This window comes from Falco rusticolus, chromosome 3, assembly GCF_015220075.1.
Source record: "Falco rusticolus isolate bFalRus1 chromosome 3, bFalRus1.pri, whole genome shotgun sequence".
NCBI lineage: Eukaryota > Metazoa > Chordata > Aves > Falconiformes > Falconidae > Falco > Falco rusticolus.
In genome coordinates, this window is record NC_051189.1 from 69,893,979 (window position 1) to 69,912,375 (window position 18,397).

Here is an 18,397-nt window from a genome sequence, read left to right on the forward strand (position 1 = left end):
ATTAAGCCAGAGGGGCAAATTTTTGGCTGACACAAGAGCACATTGATCTGATCTGCTGAAGCCAGGGTACCTGCGTGCAGATGGCCTGGGGACCTCTGCCCACTCCCCCCAGCACGTCAGCAGCACTCGTGCTGCTCCCTTCCTGGCACTGTTTCAAACCAGAAGAAAACTGAGCTCTAAAATACAGTGATCCTGAAATCCTTCACCGCCAAATTCTCACCCCTGGTGCTTCATCTGGCCTTTCTGAGCATGCACGCCTGGTCAGAGAGGGAAGGTGAGCATGGTTTTCCCCGCTGCTTTTGGGCAGAGCTGCCACACACGCCATCCTGAGACCTCTGGGCACATGGCCAGCCGCCAAATGGTGACGGCAAAGCCCAGCAGTGGGGTGGGGAGTAGAATTCTGGAGAAACAAAAGGGGAAAAGGATGTTGATAGCACAGAGCAGTTCTCTGGAAAAATTCTGGGAGCTACAATAACAAATGCCTGTCTCCATGCTTGCTTGTGAGCTCCGCAGAGCATCTCAGCAGATGCTGTTCCCTCAGCTACAGCTCTGGCCTTTCCTCTTGGAGTATTTTTTACTAAAGTCATGCAAGAGGTCTCCTTGATGCTTCAGCACCCTGGTAGAAAAGCAGCATCAGGTTTCCCCACCCCTTGAGAACAAACAGCCATCTCTCCTGGGTCTCTCTTCAGTCTTTTTCCTATTAAATGCACATACATTTCTTGACGGCCTGAAGGCGAAAGTGCTTGAAAGAAAAAGAAGACATTTCACCACCACGAGGGACGAGACAATGGAAAATCACTGAAGCAGCTGGTTTCCTGTCTGGGAGCATCCATTACTGTTGTGGCTGGTGGCATTATTCTTCTTCCTCCTCTCTAGATGGGCTCCTGCACTGAGGCAATTGATGTTCTCTGGCATTGTCCCCTGCGCTTGATGAAGTAGAAACCATCCTCGCTGTGGCAGGACACTGCTTGCTACAAGCAAAACAATAGTTGTCATTCCCCCTCTTCTCTCCCCTGTGCTATGCTTCATTTTGTTTTACATTTAAAGAAACCAAAACCAGCCTGTCATTGCAGCGGTTCCTCCAAGCCCTTAGGACTTGCTATTTGTAACTCTTGCAACTTCAACACAGGAAGGAGCGGAGGAGAATAAATCCTTGGATGCGAGTCTGGGGTATTTTTTCACCTCTCAGAGCATGTAGATGGCTTGCTAATACTAACGAGCCATGCAGCTAGTCAGAGGGAAGCCCCTCGCATGCTGAAAAACACCATTACAGGAGTGCGAGTTAGACACGTTGCAGCAACTTTTATTTGTCTAGCAAATAAAAAGGTTTGAAAACAGGAGTATCTGAATATTTTTAGATGGTCTGTTGGAGCCCCTGGGCTGTGGCATCCCTGCTTGGTTTAGGGCCAGAAATTAGGGTATTTGGTGCAGTGCTGCATGTAGGAAGAGGCTATGTGGCTGGGCGAGAGCAAATGTGCCCCCGTGCCCTGATTGCAGCCAGGGACAAGGGTGCAAGGAAGGGCTAAGAGACGGGCACGTGGGAAGAAACGGTGATTTAAAAGCTCTGCAGGTCAGAAACAGGGTAAACTAACTACGGATTACTAAAACAGATGAAGATTTATAGAAATTGTCAAAGGAATGCAGTGTCCTTGGCAAGCGATGAGAAAAAAAACACCCTGAAAGGTGCCTGAGCAAAGGCAGTTAAATTGAAACCATGTTTGTGACTGAGTTTGAGGAGGAAAACAGCTGGTAGGGGCTGCAGTGCCTGGTGCAACCTGGGGCTGGGGCAGCCTGGGAGCACACAGTGTTTTGGTTCCTGCTGGTATATGGAGCTGAAGCCACTGCTCATTACAGCGCAGCACGGGCAGGGGGAGAGAAGGCAAGAAAAGGAGTTTTCTCAGGCTGTCTTAATCATGTCTCAGCTCTGCTCTGGAGGAAAGGGATTAAACCTGCAAGTAATTTGGAAATGGAAAAAAAAAAGCGTATCTTCGCGAATTTACAAAAGTGGACTGAATTGGATTTCGGTATAGCTTTATTGAGAAACATTCACTTTTAATAAGTTCTTAAATAATATTAATAAAGAATGTTATTTAATAAACTTACATAATACTATTGTATTCTCCTACTAATTATACAGCTGGTTTTTCATATTGTGACCCTCTGCCCATGCATGTGCCTGTTTCGGCCTCATCAATGAGGTTAGGATCAGAGTGGGTAAAAACTGTTTATATTAATTTACAAAATAATGGATATTTAACTCACATTGGATTTCTTTTAAGTAAAACACTTTTATCTTAAAGGTCTGTTCATAGAATCATGGAATTGTTTAGGTTGGAAAAGACCTTTAAGATTATCGAGTCCATCATTATGTTTGAAATCATGGCAGCATATATTAAAACCTGAGCAAAAATAACTGAAATACTTTTTCGGGTTTACTGATGGGATTTTTTTAAGAGGGAAACAGATCACCTGAGAAAAAGCAGCAGAAACCAGATTTTGTTGAAGCATTTTTTAAAAGAACCTTTGCTAGCAATAGCCTCTTGGGAGTATATTTCCTTGTCTTAGCGCATTCACCTTGTTTACTGTGGTGTTTAATGCAACGCTGAAAAGGCGGGCAGGAATGGAACAGCAGAAGAGCAGCTCTTCTTATGGGTGAATAATGAAAAAAAAATAAAAAATAAGGAGAGGTAGTGTTCTACCACTTCTGAATTCTTGTAGGACAAAAGAAACAGAAACAACATTAGCTCCACTCCCCAGATAAGACTAATTTGTGTGCTCAATGCACCTGTTAGCTTCAAAGACCGGGTAGAGAAGAGGATTGTGTATTCACGTGGTGGTAGAAACTGCTGACAGGGAAGGGGGAGTGGAAGCCCCCATAGCCCTGCTGGTAAATCAACCTGTCTTAAGCTGCGAAAAATGTAACTTTATTCTTTATGAATCCAGCATGGTTTACCAGCTTTTATCTCACCACAAAATATATATTTTTTTGTTCATTTTCATTTAATTCCCATTCTGGTTACACACAGCTTGGTAGGCATTATTAGTCTGAAGAGTCTTCATTAATATAAAAGAGATGGTAATGAAGCATATGCAGTCCCTGAAGGAAAATGAAATAAAAAAATAAGACAAATGAGTTTAATCTGTATTTCTCAAATGAACATCACAAACACAAGTAGCATCAAATTTAAACACTAAAATTAAATTGCTTATTGACTGCCAACTGTTGAGAACTTACTTTTTCTTAGAAAAAAATGAACAAAGTAAAAATTAGAAACAAAAGTTAATACAGATCTTTCTTTCTCTGTGGTTGTGATTCTGAATTCAACCACATCACCATGTGTCTGAAACATGTAAGAGCACTCCAGGGGCTCTTTCCTGAGCCAGGAGGTAATGCAGACAGCAGGGTCCCTTTCCAAGGCTCAGCTGGTGGACAGGTGGGCTGGGATAATATCCCAGGGACTTTAAGTCCCTGCTAATGCTCCCAGTGATGTGAGTAATACCCCTACTGGAGGTTAACATGGCTAGACTGGTCCTTCAGCTACTGATCAGCTTCATTCCAGTGAACCGGCCTTGTTGCTCCAGATGTTGAACCACTAATCACACGAATCCAGCTGTCGGATTTCAAGGTCCCTCTTCCAATGGAAACATCCCAAAAGGGATGTTCAGCCCCTTGGCACCCTGTATCTCCACAGCTTGGCCTTGGCCATCACAGCAGGAAAGTGAAGCTGCTGCACTGCTCCTACTAAGATAAAAAGAGGAAAAGATCAAGTTCATACAACACTTCCTTTCTCAGCTCTCTCGACTTCATTTTTCCAGTTTGACTTACAGTAAGCTTTCCAAATACAGTGCAAGCCCAGAACAGGTGGCAAATGTTCATTTCAGATCGATTTTCCAATAAGCTGGAACTGGTTTGTAGCTGGGGCATATGGTTTGATCCTCCTACTTGGAGTCACATGAAAAGTCAACTCCTTTTTTGGTCATTTTTTAGCCCCTGAATTCGTGGGTAGTCCCTGTCGCTGCTGTTGACACCTGCCCGGTGGGTCTGGAGAAGGAGCGATGGGTGATTTGTTACATCTGCTAGGACTTCATGCTCCTTCCTTAGACGGGCAGATGATCCTGGGATATGTCGAGCAGTAGAAAACTGGTTGCACAGGTCTGTGCCTTGTCCTCGGCTTCTTTACATCACGACTGCTGTTTTGGGCAGGACTGTGTAGGAAAAAACACCAGTGTCTAAGGCTCTCAATGACTAAAAGAAATTGACTGAAGGGAAAAGGTCTGTTAGAATTACAAAGGTCCTTGGCAGTAGATGGAAAGAAGTAAGTTCCTCCGAGATTCTCAAATTAATAACCTACCTAATTAATAAAGGCTGCTAGCAGAGGGAGGCAGTCCACGGGTTTATTTCAAGGAGGGAGTGGTGGAAACTCCCCTCCCGAACCTGGTGATCTGTGGTCTCAAATTAATGACTGGCAGCACCGTTCTGATCCCGACGCCTGATCAGCACCACCTGGAAGGTTCGATGGGGTCCCCGTGGCACACAGCGGGCACCTCCAAGCACCCCTGCGCTGGGGGGTCCCCGGCTGCACCACAGTCCAGCGGCTGCTTGGGGGGCACCTTCTGCACCGTACACGATGCCGGCAGCGACGCTCACGGCCCGCGAAACCGGGCAGGTGGATGGGCTCGCCGGGCGCCGGGGCCTCGCACCGCCCTGGGGCGAAGCGACCTCACCTCGACCCGCGCCACCGCCCGCCCTCGGGGGCCACGGGTTAAAGCAGCCCCGGCCACCGCCCGCTCTCGGCGGGGCGCGCCGGCTCCGCGCCGGTCCCACCGCCGCGCTGGTTTAACGGCGCCGGGCGCCGGCCCCGCGGCACGTGCCGCCGCGCAGCAGCTCCGCCGCGGCCCCGCACACTCGTGGCCAGCCCCGCGGCCGCCGAGGGGCGGGGCGCCGCCGTGCGGGGCGTGGCCGGGCCGAGCGGTGGGGTGGGCGTGGCCGGGGGCGTGGCCTGCCGGCCCAGGCGCCCGCCGCGAGTCGCGGGTGCGCGGCTGTCGGGAGCTGGAGCGCGAGCCCAGCGGAGCGGCCGCTCTCATTGGCGCGCCGGGACAAAGTGGCCGGAGCGGAGCGGGGCGGTAGCGGGGCGCCGCGTGCCGCCTGCCGCGCGCGGGGCGATCGGCTCGCGGGGGCGGCCCGGGGGCGCGCGGCCCGCGGCGGGCGGGAGACGGCGGCGGCGGCGGCGGCGCGGGCGGGGAAGGCAGCGCGGCCGGGAAGATGAACCGGAGTTTCAACAAATCTCAGACTCTGCGGTATCTGGAGTGCAGCGCGGTGGAAGTGAAGAGTAAGGTGAGGAGAGCGCGGCGCGGCCTCGACCGGCGGCGGGCCGGTGCGCCCCTGCCCGGCCCGCTCCCGGCCGCTCTCCCGAAAATGAATGGAGTCCCCCCGTACCCCCCCAGCCCCGCCGCTCCCTGCCCGGTGCTGCCGGAGCCGTGCCCCAGCCGCAGCCCAGAGAGCGGTGACGGGCTGGCGGCAGCTCGCGGAGAGGCGGGACCACCGCTCCGGGCGCAGCTCCCGGCCTCGCCCCCGGCGAGCCGCCCCTGCCCGGCATGAGGCAGCGGCGGCGCGACCCTTCCCCGTCCGCTCCCGGCGCGGCGCCGGGGCTGGGGCGGGCGGGCGCCGGGGCCCCGCGGCCGCCGCTCCCGCTCGATCTTTTGTTTCGCTTCGGGGACTTCGGCGTTAACTTTCTGGGGCAGCTCGGAAAGCGCCGGTCGCCTCGCCTACCGGGAAGGCGGGGGCTCGGCCCGGGGGCGCCGGTGGGGCGGGCGGGAGCGCGGAGGTGGTGCCGCCCCCGGGGTGCTCCTGCCCCCCGCAGCCGCGGGGTGCTTCGGCCGGCTCCCGGGTGGTGGCTGGGGTGCCCCGGCTCGGGTGGTGAGAGAAGCCGGGGCCGAGGAGGGAGAAGGGCCGCATGCCCCCGCCGGTGCGGGCAGCTCCGAAATCCCGCTGTAGGTCCGGGCCGGGGAAGCCGGAGCGGGGCCTGCGGGAAGCCTCACCCTCCTGCGGCGGCTTTTCCAGGGGTTACCTGGGGATGCCGGCCCCCGCCATCAGCCAGCCGGCTTTTGCACGCTCCTGTCGCTGGAGTAGGGGTTGCGTCTGCAGGGCTGCCCTGTGCAGCAGCAGCTCCGCCGGAGCTCGGCTCCTCAAAACGGATCGGCTGGTCGTGCCGAGCTTTCTTCAAGAGGCTCTCGGTTGAACCGGCACATCAGAATCCTGCCTGCCATCTCTACAAGCAAGAAGAAGTAGCGTTTAAGCAAAACTGAGGAATTTCCCTGGAAGCCTGTGTTTTATATATGTGTAACCAAAAAGGCGTAGGCAGTGTGTAAGTTGAAAAGAGCATGGAGTAATATTAGCATGTCCTGGAATTGTGCGCAGCCCCCATCACCTGCTGAGATGGTATCAAAGGCAGTATCTTTGGGACTTTGTCATCGGTGCTCCCCATATTTGTCCCTTGCTGCTGTTAATGTTTGTATTCAGATCAAACAGCCTTGAGCAGCACATAGACCGGGGAGGATGGTGGGGTGGCTTCAGTGGGAGAACTACTTTTTGTCCCAGGGACTTTCCATTTGCTTCCAAACATGGCACCTGAAACGTAGGTTCAGGCCCTTATTTTCTAACCTGCTGTTGCCACTTGAAGGGGCTCAGTTGGCCTGGAAAGTTCCATCCTGCTTCCATTGCTGGGAAGTTTTGATTCAGTTTGTACTGGTTCTAAGGTGTAGCCCACCCACAATGTGGCCCCCAAATGCTCCAGGAGATCCTGTTTTGTACTCGGTGAGTTATACCCCATGCATTGCATGAGCTTCGAACTAAAATCTTGACCACAGATAAGGAATTTTTTTGAAGTTTACTCTCTCTTTAATACTTTAATATTAACATAACTTGAGTTTCTTCTATTAACAATTAAAAAGCAACCTTATAATTAACACCTCATAGCCTCCTTTACAACTGCAGGAATCCTGTAAGTGGATCCTGTGTAGATGCAGAGTGCTTTAGGGAGGCTGTAAGTGTACGAATGACTGTGGATTGCTGAAGAAAAGGAAAATAAACTTGTGTGCGTGGGAGGGGTTTACTGGAGGTCTTCTGTAGCTCAGGGTTGTCACTGCTGATGGCCCAGAAGTTGCCTTAGAGGGCTGTACCTCATTGGAAGGAAGCTTTAAATAGAGGCTAAATTCAAAAATATCCTGCTGAGGGCCTACACCCAGTGGTGATCCATTAGTGTGCAGCATGGGTCAGCGGAGGCTGTACTGCTGCATTTCTTGGTGCTGGTGGGGTTATACTGTTAGCATGAGTTATGTGCGATAACATCTAGATTGTTTATGTTGCAGGTTGTTGGCAAATGGGAGGTTGGTACTGACATCGCAACATGGTTTTCTTTTGCCTGTAAAGCTCGTAGGTTCTCTCTCAAACGGAGTTCCTCTTCAGCAGTTAGAGGTAGACCCAGTGAAAAGCTCTGGGTAATGGTACTTGGCAAAGTGCTGTATGAAGACCTTACACTTCTTGCTAAAACATGGTAATCTTTCGGGGTTGGTTATGGTGCTGTCTTGTCCCAGTGGATCACTGGTTTGTCGTGCTGCAATCCTCTAGAAATACAGATTGGTTTTATTCTTTTATTGAGTAAGGCTGGGGAAACAAGATTCAATAATGCTGCTTTTGGTAGCCGTATGTAGTCAGCCTTTTAAGCGTTTAGTGTCTTGTGTTTTGTAAGTATGAGGCCTGCCCTGTCTGGACTTGCCTGAGAACTCGAAAGTTGAGTCTAAGAACTCATGATTTTGCAGCTATCGCCTGCGAGCGCAGGCTGCCAGGTGAGCGGGGGTGGGTGCAGCTCAGCTTCTGTGCCAGGGCATGCTGCTGGCTGGGGATCAAGGGATTCTCGGGTGGATTTTCAAAGGCTGGGGAAGTGGCGGGCCGTGGGTAGGTGGAATCCCTTTCAGCAGAGGATCTGGGTGTGAGAGCGCGCCGCTTCTACAGAACAGCGTGAAGTAGCTTTTCTCTGAAGATCGAGTTGGATGTAAAGGAGCTCTGGAAAAAATAGCTGTGGGGAGTCGGATGAGTGATAGGCTGCAAATGTTGGGGTTTTGATATGCCTGCTTCTGTTACTATAATCGGGTTGTTTCTTCCTTAAGGATAAACATTTATCCAGCTGGTGTGTCGCATTAATCATGATTCAGAAATGGCTGCTGTGAAAAGTGACCAAGATTGTCCTGGATTTCCTCAGTTTCTTGCCTTTTCTCTGAAAGAAACTTCTTGAAAGTTGGTTTGTGCCCTTGATTACTGGAAGAGGGGAGTTTGTTAGATGCTTGGTACCATGCTGGGTAAGACTTCTCTGGCAATCCCCAAGTACTTCAGTTTTAAGATTCCCAATGTGTGTCAGAGGATTATTTTTAAAAAAAAAAAAAGGTAGGGGGGGCATCTTGGTGGCTGCCCTCGCTCCAGTTTTTCAACATCCTTCTTGTGCCGAAGGGCCAAAACCTGCAGGTGGTATCCCACTTTACTTGTGGATGATCAGGTTTCAGCGGGTCTGAACTAGCCTGTACCTTCCCTGGACCTAACCTGACCCATCAGCCCTGCTCGGAACATGGCCCAGAAGCATGCTTCAGCTCCTGACGCTTGTGTCTGTGGATATTTTAATGCCTTATGAGTACTCAGTGGGAATGGTCACAGTGATATGTTCTCTGGCTACGATGTCTTTGCAGAAGGATGAGCTTTGTGGCGCTGTGTAATACCTCTTGGTGTACATCAGGCTGCTTTTTCTCTGGGTGACTGTAGGGTGCTGCAGAAGCCTCTTGGATCCGTGTGTTGCAGCAAACACCTTTGTTTTGAGACATGGCAGTGATGGAAATTGCTATAGTCTTCTGCTTTAAGAAGTCCTCTTCCTTCGGGCTCCGTGCTTCCTCCCTTCCTCTGTCTCCTCCCCTGAGAGCTGGTCTTACAATCAAAACACTTAAAGGTTATTGCTAGATAGGAAAGCGGAAGGATAAAGAGAAACCTGCTTAGGAATTGGCACATGTTGTAGGAAAATAATAATTGAATTGTAATTACACCTTATCCCTCCTCTTCTGTCTTTCATGACAGAATAAATGAGAAACTCAGTTCTTATCTAGGTGTTGTCTGTGTAGCTCAGGATTAATGTTTCGGCCCTTTTAGACAGTATCTGAAAACACGTTATCTTGCTGGCTTAAAACAACTGTGTATTCTCATGTGTCTAGTACTCACTGGCTCCTTTCCCCCCATTGTCCGGTGACAACTATCTGTCCCCTCTGAAGAAATTGCCTCTAATCTCTGAAAAGGTTTCCAGATGACCCTTTCTCTCCCTCTTCTCCATTTTACCCAGAGCTCCAGTGCCTGCAATGTGTGAGGCGTTTTTGTTTGTTTTGTTTGGGATCTCATGGCCACAGGCAGGGTACTTAACCTATTTTTCATTTTCTGTCCTTAGCTTTACAGAGAGGTTGCAAGCCTCTTTCCCCATGAGTGTAAGCCTACAGAAGAACAAACACTTTAAAAATAGGAATTCCTACATTAATGGTGAGACTTCTCTTTAGTTATAGCTCCATGTAGCCAATCTTCTTTTGTTCTGCTTGGAGTGAAAAGAGGTTTGGTTTTTTTATGTGTGCTGGTGTTTTTTTCTTCTTTTTCTTGAATTGTATGTACAGCTTTTCAAATAGGAGGGTGGTTATCAGCCAGAGTGTGTATTTCTTTTCCAGTCATTTGGATATTCCGGAATAGTAAAGGTATAAGATTGCCTCAGGTCTTTAAATGGCAGCTGTTTGAATTGTTTGTGAAAGTGTGGTGTGGCTTTTTGTTTTGTTTGGTTTTTTTTTTTCCACGTTGAAACTGAGTTTTATGTTTCTGGCTTAAAAGCAGAAGAGAACTGTTTTTCTACTACTACTATATGATTTCCTGCAAGCTGTATATATGAGTAAGAATTTAATTTCATGTTTTCAGAGTGGCTAAATGCACTCCTGGTTCCCTGAAAAATAGGCCTTTGGAAAAAAAAAAAATCAACTGACACCGGTTGTTGAACCCTCTGAGACAATGGAACTTTTGATAATGGCTGAGGATTATAAAAGCACAGCTACCTGTCTCAAGTGCTGTGACATTTCTGCCTTATTATTAATGTCATGTTTTCTTGCATTACAAACTGCTTTACAAATTAATAATAATGTGATTAACATCCCACTGCTATAAACAAACTCATTAAGATAAATGTATGTAGTTAACTATAACCGTACTTTTTTTTCACCCTTGCTTCCCCATCCTGTTTTGACTTTGTTCCAGCAAATGTTGGGGTTCAGATGGATGCTACAAACAGATTTTTAATAAATCTTCAATCATCTTCTGATGTGTCCAGAGTATAGACATCGTACTGTTACGGTCCTCTAAGAATATGTTTATGTTCAGCTATGCTCTGTGTTTTTACAGTCACTAGCAGATAAAATTATGTGGTTTGGTCTGGGCAAGTGTAGAGTCAGTGCTTCAGAAAGCCTGCCCAAATACTAGATTGATGTAATATCCAAACAGTTTGTGAGTGGTTTGTCCTGCTTGTGAGTTCTCCTCTTTTTAGGAGGCATGTGCTTGTGCCTGTTAAATATAGCTGTTTTAAACCTTTTTGCATCCTACCCACCCCCACCCCCCGCAAAAGTTGCTGATACTGCTTGGACACCTTAGCAGTATTACACGTCCACATGACTGTTTAGCTATTACAGTACGTGTACACACACTGTGTGTTTGAAAGGTATGAATTATAGCATCAAACAGCATTTTAACTGTAGTGATAGCAGTAAGAGCAAACTTGCTTTTACCAGTTCCCTGTGAAGAGATTGTAAAGGCCTGATGGTTCTCTGGTGTTAACTAAGTGAGAGAGGTCTAAACATTGTGTTTTCCAGCCTTTTGTACTTTGATTTCACTCTAATCCTGAAGCCTTACGGGCCTTCTGAAGTTTTAAGAAACATTTTCCATGTGTAGCACACTTCAAAATTGATCAAAAAGCATCACTTTTTTTATAACTACAGGATTTAAAACCAGACTTTTAAGTCTGCTTTAAGTTTTTAAGCAGTACTTTAGATTCTTCCAAGCTAAGGTCATACTTGTCATACCTAGAATAAAACTAAAATAAGTGCAGTGAAAAAGCCTGTAACCAGCTGATTTAACTTCTGGTTTTGAGCTTCAAAATGTATTTGATTATATGCAAACCAAATGTGGCATGGACTCAGAAAACCGCAGTGCTTCCCCCTCTCAAATGAAGACAGTATGCCACAGCAATAGCAACTTGAGACAGTCTGGATTGTTGCAAAATGTGTCAAGAGAAAGAGACTGTAAAGGGTAGTGTCTTAAGAAATCTTGCCTCAGTTCCTTTCCCTCCCAGTTTGCTGGGCTTCAGAGAGCAAGTAGAGTATTTATTCCTATGTGCTAAATAGCATCTACTGAACTCCTGGTTCCTCTGTTATTACAAATCTTTGTTTTTCATAATAGAGTGACTTTCTGAAGTGGTAATACCTAGTAAACCTAAGTCTGTCTTTAAATGGTTAGGTGACTTGAGGGAAAGTGACCACATTTTAGCAAGTTACCATGGAGCAGCTGAGCCACAACAGTTGGTCCTGTGCGTGTTTCCTGCCCTTTGTAGATGTGGCCAAACTTCAGCTGCAAAGGTGTTGCACAGACAAGTATTTTGCAATAGTTCTGTTCAGTTGACAGCTGCAACAAGCACCAGCACAGTGTAACTACCTTCTCTGATCTGTATTCCGGCACTGTGTGAGCAGTTGTGTCTGTAGGGAGATACAGGTAAGGCTCGGACGTGTGCTCTGAGCTACCTGGCTTTGCAGAGCATGGGATGGAGGAGGATACACTCTGATGCTCAGGTTATAGTCTCAGGTCCTGCATAACAAGGAAAAAAAAAGGTCAAAATCTAGTTACAGAAAGATGATAGTTTCTCTGACAACGTTCCCAAAGTTAGTATACTGTTACAGGCTTGGGTGCTAGCTGTGTGAACTGGATGGTCCTGGATGTCCTTACGATGCATTGACCAGAAGGCTAGGACTGCTACCTTGTGTTTCAGCACCTGCCACACTCTCCTATTCTTGATCCTGCCTCCAGGTTCTCAGCTTTACTTTTGTAATCCTTTTTAGCCTAGTAACTTGAGAATTTCTAATCTGCTTAAAACTTGGTCCAGCCAGTCTGTTTTAAGTGAGTATAGTCTTCTGAATGTAGTCTTGCCACACTGAAACAGGCCTAAAGGACACTGAACAATGGACGTTTTAATTTTCCGAGGTGCTCTTTAAAGTTGAAGAGTTGTTTACAGCCAAGTCAGAAAGGAACATCTCCTATGTGAGGTTAAAATACCTGTGGAGGCTCTGTCTGGCAGACTGCAGGACTAGCCACCTCCAAGGCATTCTTCGGGGGTGCAATTAATAGTGCTTTCCTCAGTAGTCCCTTATCATTCCCTTTGTGAGAGACTTTGTGTGCACTTCATCTGAGCTTTTAGTAACCAAGAAATGTTCTTCCAAGGATTGCTTGCTTGCCCCTAATTACCTTTACAATGCAGGCCAGAAGTTAAAGATGAAACGTACCTTTGGAGACCTCCCCTCCCTCTAAGTGAAGGCACAATCTCCCAGTACAGAGGTAGGCCCGTTTCCATTGGAAATTCCTGAAGTTAATTGAGGCAGAAATGTCTGGGGCAGGGTGTGGTGCACCAGCCCCAAGCCAGGTGGCCTGGGGCCATCCCTCCTGCTTCTGCCCTGCACAGCTGTTCCCAGTCCCCCATCAGGTCTGGCTGGGGTATGTGTGTGGGGTGTATGTGTCAGATTACTTCCCTGTAGCTGTTGTTGGCCCTGAGCTCATGGGGAAACCTTTGGTGGAAACTAAAAGGGTCTTAAATAAGTTTGCAACCAACCAGAGCCCTTACACTTACAGGTGCCTTGTAACTGTGCAGATATCTCTTTGTAAGAGACCTGTACTGGTGCAGAGCTGCCTTTCTGCAGGAAGCTAGGCTCACAGGTTGAGCTGCTGTTGGGCGTGTTGACTTCGATGGGAGGGGTCTTTTGTCGCTTTGGGTGGCAAGACACCAAATGTTCCTTTCCCCCTTGTGCTGATAGTGACATACCATGGATGTATGTTTGCATCTCGTGTTGTATTTGTGCTAAAGCTGTGTGGTGCCGTGGTGTATGTGGCGCTTAGTGTTCTTTTGAAAATATAGGACCAGCTTGGTCTTCATCCTTTGCAAACAGACTTTGGTTTGTTCCCAGAGGTGTAAGGGACTAGAAGAAAAAAGGAAGAGATTTGTGTTTGGAAAGGTAAACCAACCACTTCAGGCAAAGATTTATTTTAAAGGCTTTGCTGTGACAACTGTTTCTTGAAGGAGGACAGCACCGTGAGTTTAAATATCAAGAGTGAAGCAGTGAGGAAATCTGGCACTGGGTGCTGCTTGGAGGCATTGCTCACTGAGAGGGATGGTAGGGAGAAAGCAGCTACGTGGGTGACCTGATAGGAGAGGAGCTACTGGGAACAAGGGTGGTGAAGAAAAGGGGTGATGAGTTCAGACGAACAAGCTGGGAAAACTGCTTTTATGGATAACTGTTTTTACCAGCTACCACCAACCAAGAAATGGGTCGTAGTGAGACAAGACAGTGTTTAGGAAGGCTAGGGAAAAGTATAGGGCAGCAGTCAAGGCAAAGTCCAGCTGTGCAGATGAGTAGCTGAATGGTGTCCATGGATTTAAGATATTGGGCAGAAAAGATCTGGGTAATAAATACGTAGATATATGCAACTGCCTGGATGATGAGTGGTACTGAAGTTACAGGTGCTGGGGAAGGCAGTGTAATGGTCTTGTGCCCAATAATGAAAGAAAGTAGGTGAAGCAGGGAAAAGGGCAAGTAGCTTCAAGTTGCCCTTGAGCTGGCAGCTGAGCATCTGTGAAGTGATCAGTAAGAGACTGCATGGGAGGTTGATCTGAGAGTGATGGGGACAGAGAAGCTGAAGTTATCTTCTGAGTAGATGCAGAACAGAGAAAAATGTTCTCATGGACAGAGCCTCCCAGACCGCTGGAGAGGTTTGGAAAGGTTGCAAAGCTGCTGTTTTTCAAACAAAAACAAAAAGCAGAGACATGAAGCATTGTTTCCAAGAAGCGTGAAAAAGAGGAACCAATGGATTTCTTTGGGAGGAGAAACTATTCTAAGAATTGAAGATATTAAAGCATGGCTGTGTTTTTATGGGGGAGTGGAAGGGGAGAATGCAAGGGAGAAGGGTAGGAGTGTGGCACGATGCCAATCAGGAAAAATGTTGGGGGGGGGGGGGGAAGGTAATGAAATGGTGTCTCTGATGGGGCTCCTTTGAAGGGCAAATAGATGAGAGGCTGTCTTGCTCTTGTGACTGTCTCTTGGAAGAAACAGCAAGGTGAGCAGGGGACTCCCACGCTTCCCGCCAGCTTGATCATTGGGATGGAACACAGCTGCTTTGGGGCAAGGGGTTGAAGGGGAGGAGAGAAAACTTGTTGCTGCAAACATCTGCTTGGTTGGTGGCAACTTGCCACCATAGTGACACCACAGTGAGATTGGGAGCAGAGCAAGAGAGTGCGGGGTGATCTAGGGAAGGCATGGCTGGCGAAGAAAGAACGGAGAAACAGACGTGAATGTGGCAGCAGAGCTCTGAAGTCCCAGATGAAGTCAGCCAGCACAAAACCACTTATGGTCAGGCTTCCCTCCTCCTCTTTCTGGCTCTCTACTCCTCCTCACTGATAAAGCAGCCCTGACCAGGTCTTTCCCACTTCGAGAGTCTCACAGGTAAGCAGGAGTTACAATCTATGCAAGGATGAGAGTGTTTGCTTTTCTTTCTGTTCCTGATTTTACTTCATGGGAGAAGTAGGTGGCTAACGTAATTAATGTTTATTGCTCAATGTTGCTTTTATTACAATAGCCTGAACTCAAAGCCAGCAATAAACTAGAGGGATGGCACCTCATAAACATAGGGCTTCATTTTTGACCCTGTAAACTTTTTGAAACTTAACATTTAAAGGAAAATGAAAGTTGGTCTCTCTGCAAATAACTCTTCCATTTCATTTCACAAAATAACAGCCCTTCAAGTAAACAAACCTCACAATCTTGCTCCCTCCTCTCCTCTGACCCCTTGTCCTCCCTAGCCAGGAAAAAAGCCCCAAAAAACCAGTTGATTGCTCTTGGTCAGCCTGTGTAAGTTTTGGTCAGCTAGCTGTGACTTTTTTCTTCTTTAACATAACTTGTATCAAAACACTGTGCTCTTTCTTTTTTATTAATTTTTCTTTGCATCTGTTTTTGCTCAGGGTTCCTGCTTGATGTATAGACTTTTGTTGGGTGCATTTTGTCATCTAGCTGCAGGCAGCAGGTGTAGTGGCCAGCTGATAACTTGGAGGATCCTGGGGCAGAGCCTGTTCGTTTTGAAACAAAACATACAGTTCTTTCTAGGGTTTTTTTTCCGGTCATAATTAGCTCTGTTAGACTAAATTCTAAGTTCCCTTGGACCCTCCTGTCCTCTCACTTCTGCAATAATACATGTGGTATTTGGATTAGATAAATAGGTCAGAATCATTTACTTCATTATAGAAAGCTAATCGGCTTATTAAAACTGTTAGTTTATCAAACAGTGTAATGCAGTATTGTTCTGGCAGAGATTGTGCTGGCAGACAGCAGTCCTTGTGTGTCTTTCTGTGGAGGGATATGCTAAAGGTGAGCTTTGTTTGTAGCTTAGAAAAGCAGATAGTCATCTTGGCTACCTGTGCAAAGCCCTCAGAATTTGTAGTTTCTGGAGGATACGTTGAGGATGTTATCTTGAAATCCTGGCAGAATACAATGCAGAGCACCCGGTCTCTAAGCTGTGTGGTAATGAAAAACCTGTTATTACTGCAATACTCTATTGGCCTCGTTAGGGATGATGAATGAGCTTGAAGCATTTTTTCCCCCCTCTTCTGAAAAGACATGCTGACAATGGTTGCTGCCTGTGTGTATGCACAGTGTAAATTAATCAGCTAAATTACTGCTACAGTAATACTAACCTTTAAACAAAAAAACATCATCCTCATTATCTGCTTAAATCTCTTTGAAGAGACTCTTCCTTTCTCCCTCTCCTCCTCTGCAGAGCCACCATCTAGCTCCCTTGGCTTAAAGGGCTGTGCCATGCAAAAAGCACAAGTGAAATTGCATGTGTTTGTTTCCTGTTGTCCCGTTCCTAGGTGAAGGAAGTGGTCTCTGGGGCTGAATGTGTGACCAAGTTAGTTTGATGATGCGGTGTTTGCATCACACCTCAGTGCCCCAAGTCTGCAGTTGTATCCCTGTGGGTGGACTGTTGCTTGCATATCACACTCCACTGACCACAACCACGTCTGGTGTGCCCAGAGGGGTTAGGCTGGGAGAACTGGCCCTTGCACCAGCTGTACTCCTCTCATGTGGCAGCTTAAACTGAACTTTGGGTCACACCAATGTGTAAATAACCATCCTTCCTTCTTTTCTCTCTCCTTTCCCACGTCGCTTTCCTGCTGAGCATGATGCCCTGGCTCGGTAGCTGGCCTGTGCCTCGGCTGGTGTCTCAGGCAGAGGAGGAGCGATGGCCTCCCCAGCAGACCATGCAGGGCAGGTGTCCCGGCAGCTGTGTAGGATGGGTGTCATACTGGCTGGGGTGAGACTGCACAGCATCCGCTGCCTTGCAAGTAGTATGCATGCTAATGGTCCTGAACAAGTTGTCCAGTAAACACATGATTACTGGGACTGGTGTCTGATACCCTGGCAGCTTTTTCAGCTAAAGGAATGCAGTGTTCCCCTTCAGGTGTGTGGGGCAGGAGATGCAGCAGTAAACAAAGCCTTCCTTGCTCCTGTCCCTTTAGTTTACCCTGTTGATGTTAAACTTGGCACGCGGAGATGGTTGCTTCTGTTTGAATCTAGGAAAAAGAAAACTTTCAGGTACTTTTCAAATAAATTCAAGCTTTTTTTCAGTCTGAAATGTGTCAACAGAAGTAAGCTGCCACTTGGCTTTTTCTGGAGAGGAGCAGGGCATGGAGGACAAAGGACTGTTTTCCCTCCACTGGAACCAGCTGTGGTTTGTTCAGCTTTTGTGCGTTTGGATGGGCACTCTGAATTGAAATCCAAACTGGAACTAGCAGTTAATACTACAAACAAGCGGCATAATTTGACTAAACAAGCTTTCAGATGATCACAACTAAGCTTTGATGCTGAAGAGTGGGATTTTCACAACTGCGGAAGTAATTTGAGAACATAGTTGCACCCAAAGTCGGTAGGGTTGTGTTTTCTTTTTTTTCTTGAAGATTATTATGGTGATGATTCATACTTTTGTTAGTCTCAGCAAAAGAGCGGCTTGCATGTATAGTTGATTTAACATCTGAGAACCTTTAAGCAAGTCATTTTCCATTTTGAGAAGAGAATTTTCTGTAGATAATTTTTTTTTTTCTCTTTTTTTGTTTTTTGTTTGCCTGTTAGTTTGTCTTTGGTTTCTTGCCTTGGTATTGATTGACATGGCAAATGAGAACTTCTGTGAGATCCTAGTCATGGCCTTCCTTGTTCTTGGATTTATGGATGTGGTTCCATGCTTTCAGGAGTGAGTTAGCATGGGTTTAGAGGTTCAGCTGATGAATGATGAACAGATTTACTAGTACTACTCACTCTGAATTATGAAAGTAAATGTACCAGAAAGATGACTTATGCTACTTAATTCAACTAGATGCCTGTTTTCATCCTCCTAGTTTCCTTGATTAGAGAATCATATTTTTTCCTTCTGTTTTTAATAGCATATTTGGTTTCTAATATCAGAAGTAAGATCCATTGAAATCTTTTCCTCAGTCACTTTCTGACTGACTTAAAATAAGTTTTATAACATTTTCAATTGTGCAAAATCACCACCCCGCACCCCCACCCCCCTCTTTTTTTTTTTTAACAGCCACTTAATGGTCTGTAGAGCTTCAAAAATAAAAATCAGTGGAGTGACAGAAAAATCAAACCCATGAAAACTAACTTAGAATAAGAACTTTCCTCCTCCTGTATAGATTACCAGGAAATTCAGGGGACATGTAGAGTGAGTGTATTTCCTAATAACAAGCTGTGCGCTCGCATACCACACTTCTTTAAAGGTCTTGTGGTTGGGATCCCAGTGGTATTGATGGGAAATGTGCAAAGAATTTTTATAAGGTTGTTTGAATAGCTGAGTAACTTCTTTTGAAAGCAGTAGAGTGAACACTTCTGCTTTGGAGAAGAATGTTTCTGTGGATGCCTGAGGTGATGATAATGAATGATGGAGCTTCAAAGTTAAATCCTACAAATGCAATTATCCTCTTGAGGATTTAATGAAATCTTAATATTGAAAAAATGCACTTCCTTTTAAAGTGGC

At 46.8% G+C, this 18,397-nt stretch overlaps 1 protein-coding gene across 1 annotated transcript in view; it reads left to right on the forward strand.

Annotated features, from left to right (window-relative positions):
• The first annotated feature begins 5,026 nt into the window (after nt 1–5,026).
• PARD6G (par-6 family cell polarity regulator gamma) overlaps nt 5,027–18,397 on the forward strand; it is a 68,112-nt gene continuing 54,741 nt past the window's right edge. The window contains exon 1 of the mRNA XM_037381936.1: nt 5,027–5,335. Within this exon, the coding sequence (XP_037237833.1) occupies nt 5,264–5,335 (72 nt within the window). The 5' untranslated portion in view covers nt 5,027–5,263. The remainder of the gene's footprint in view (nt 5,336–18,397) is intronic.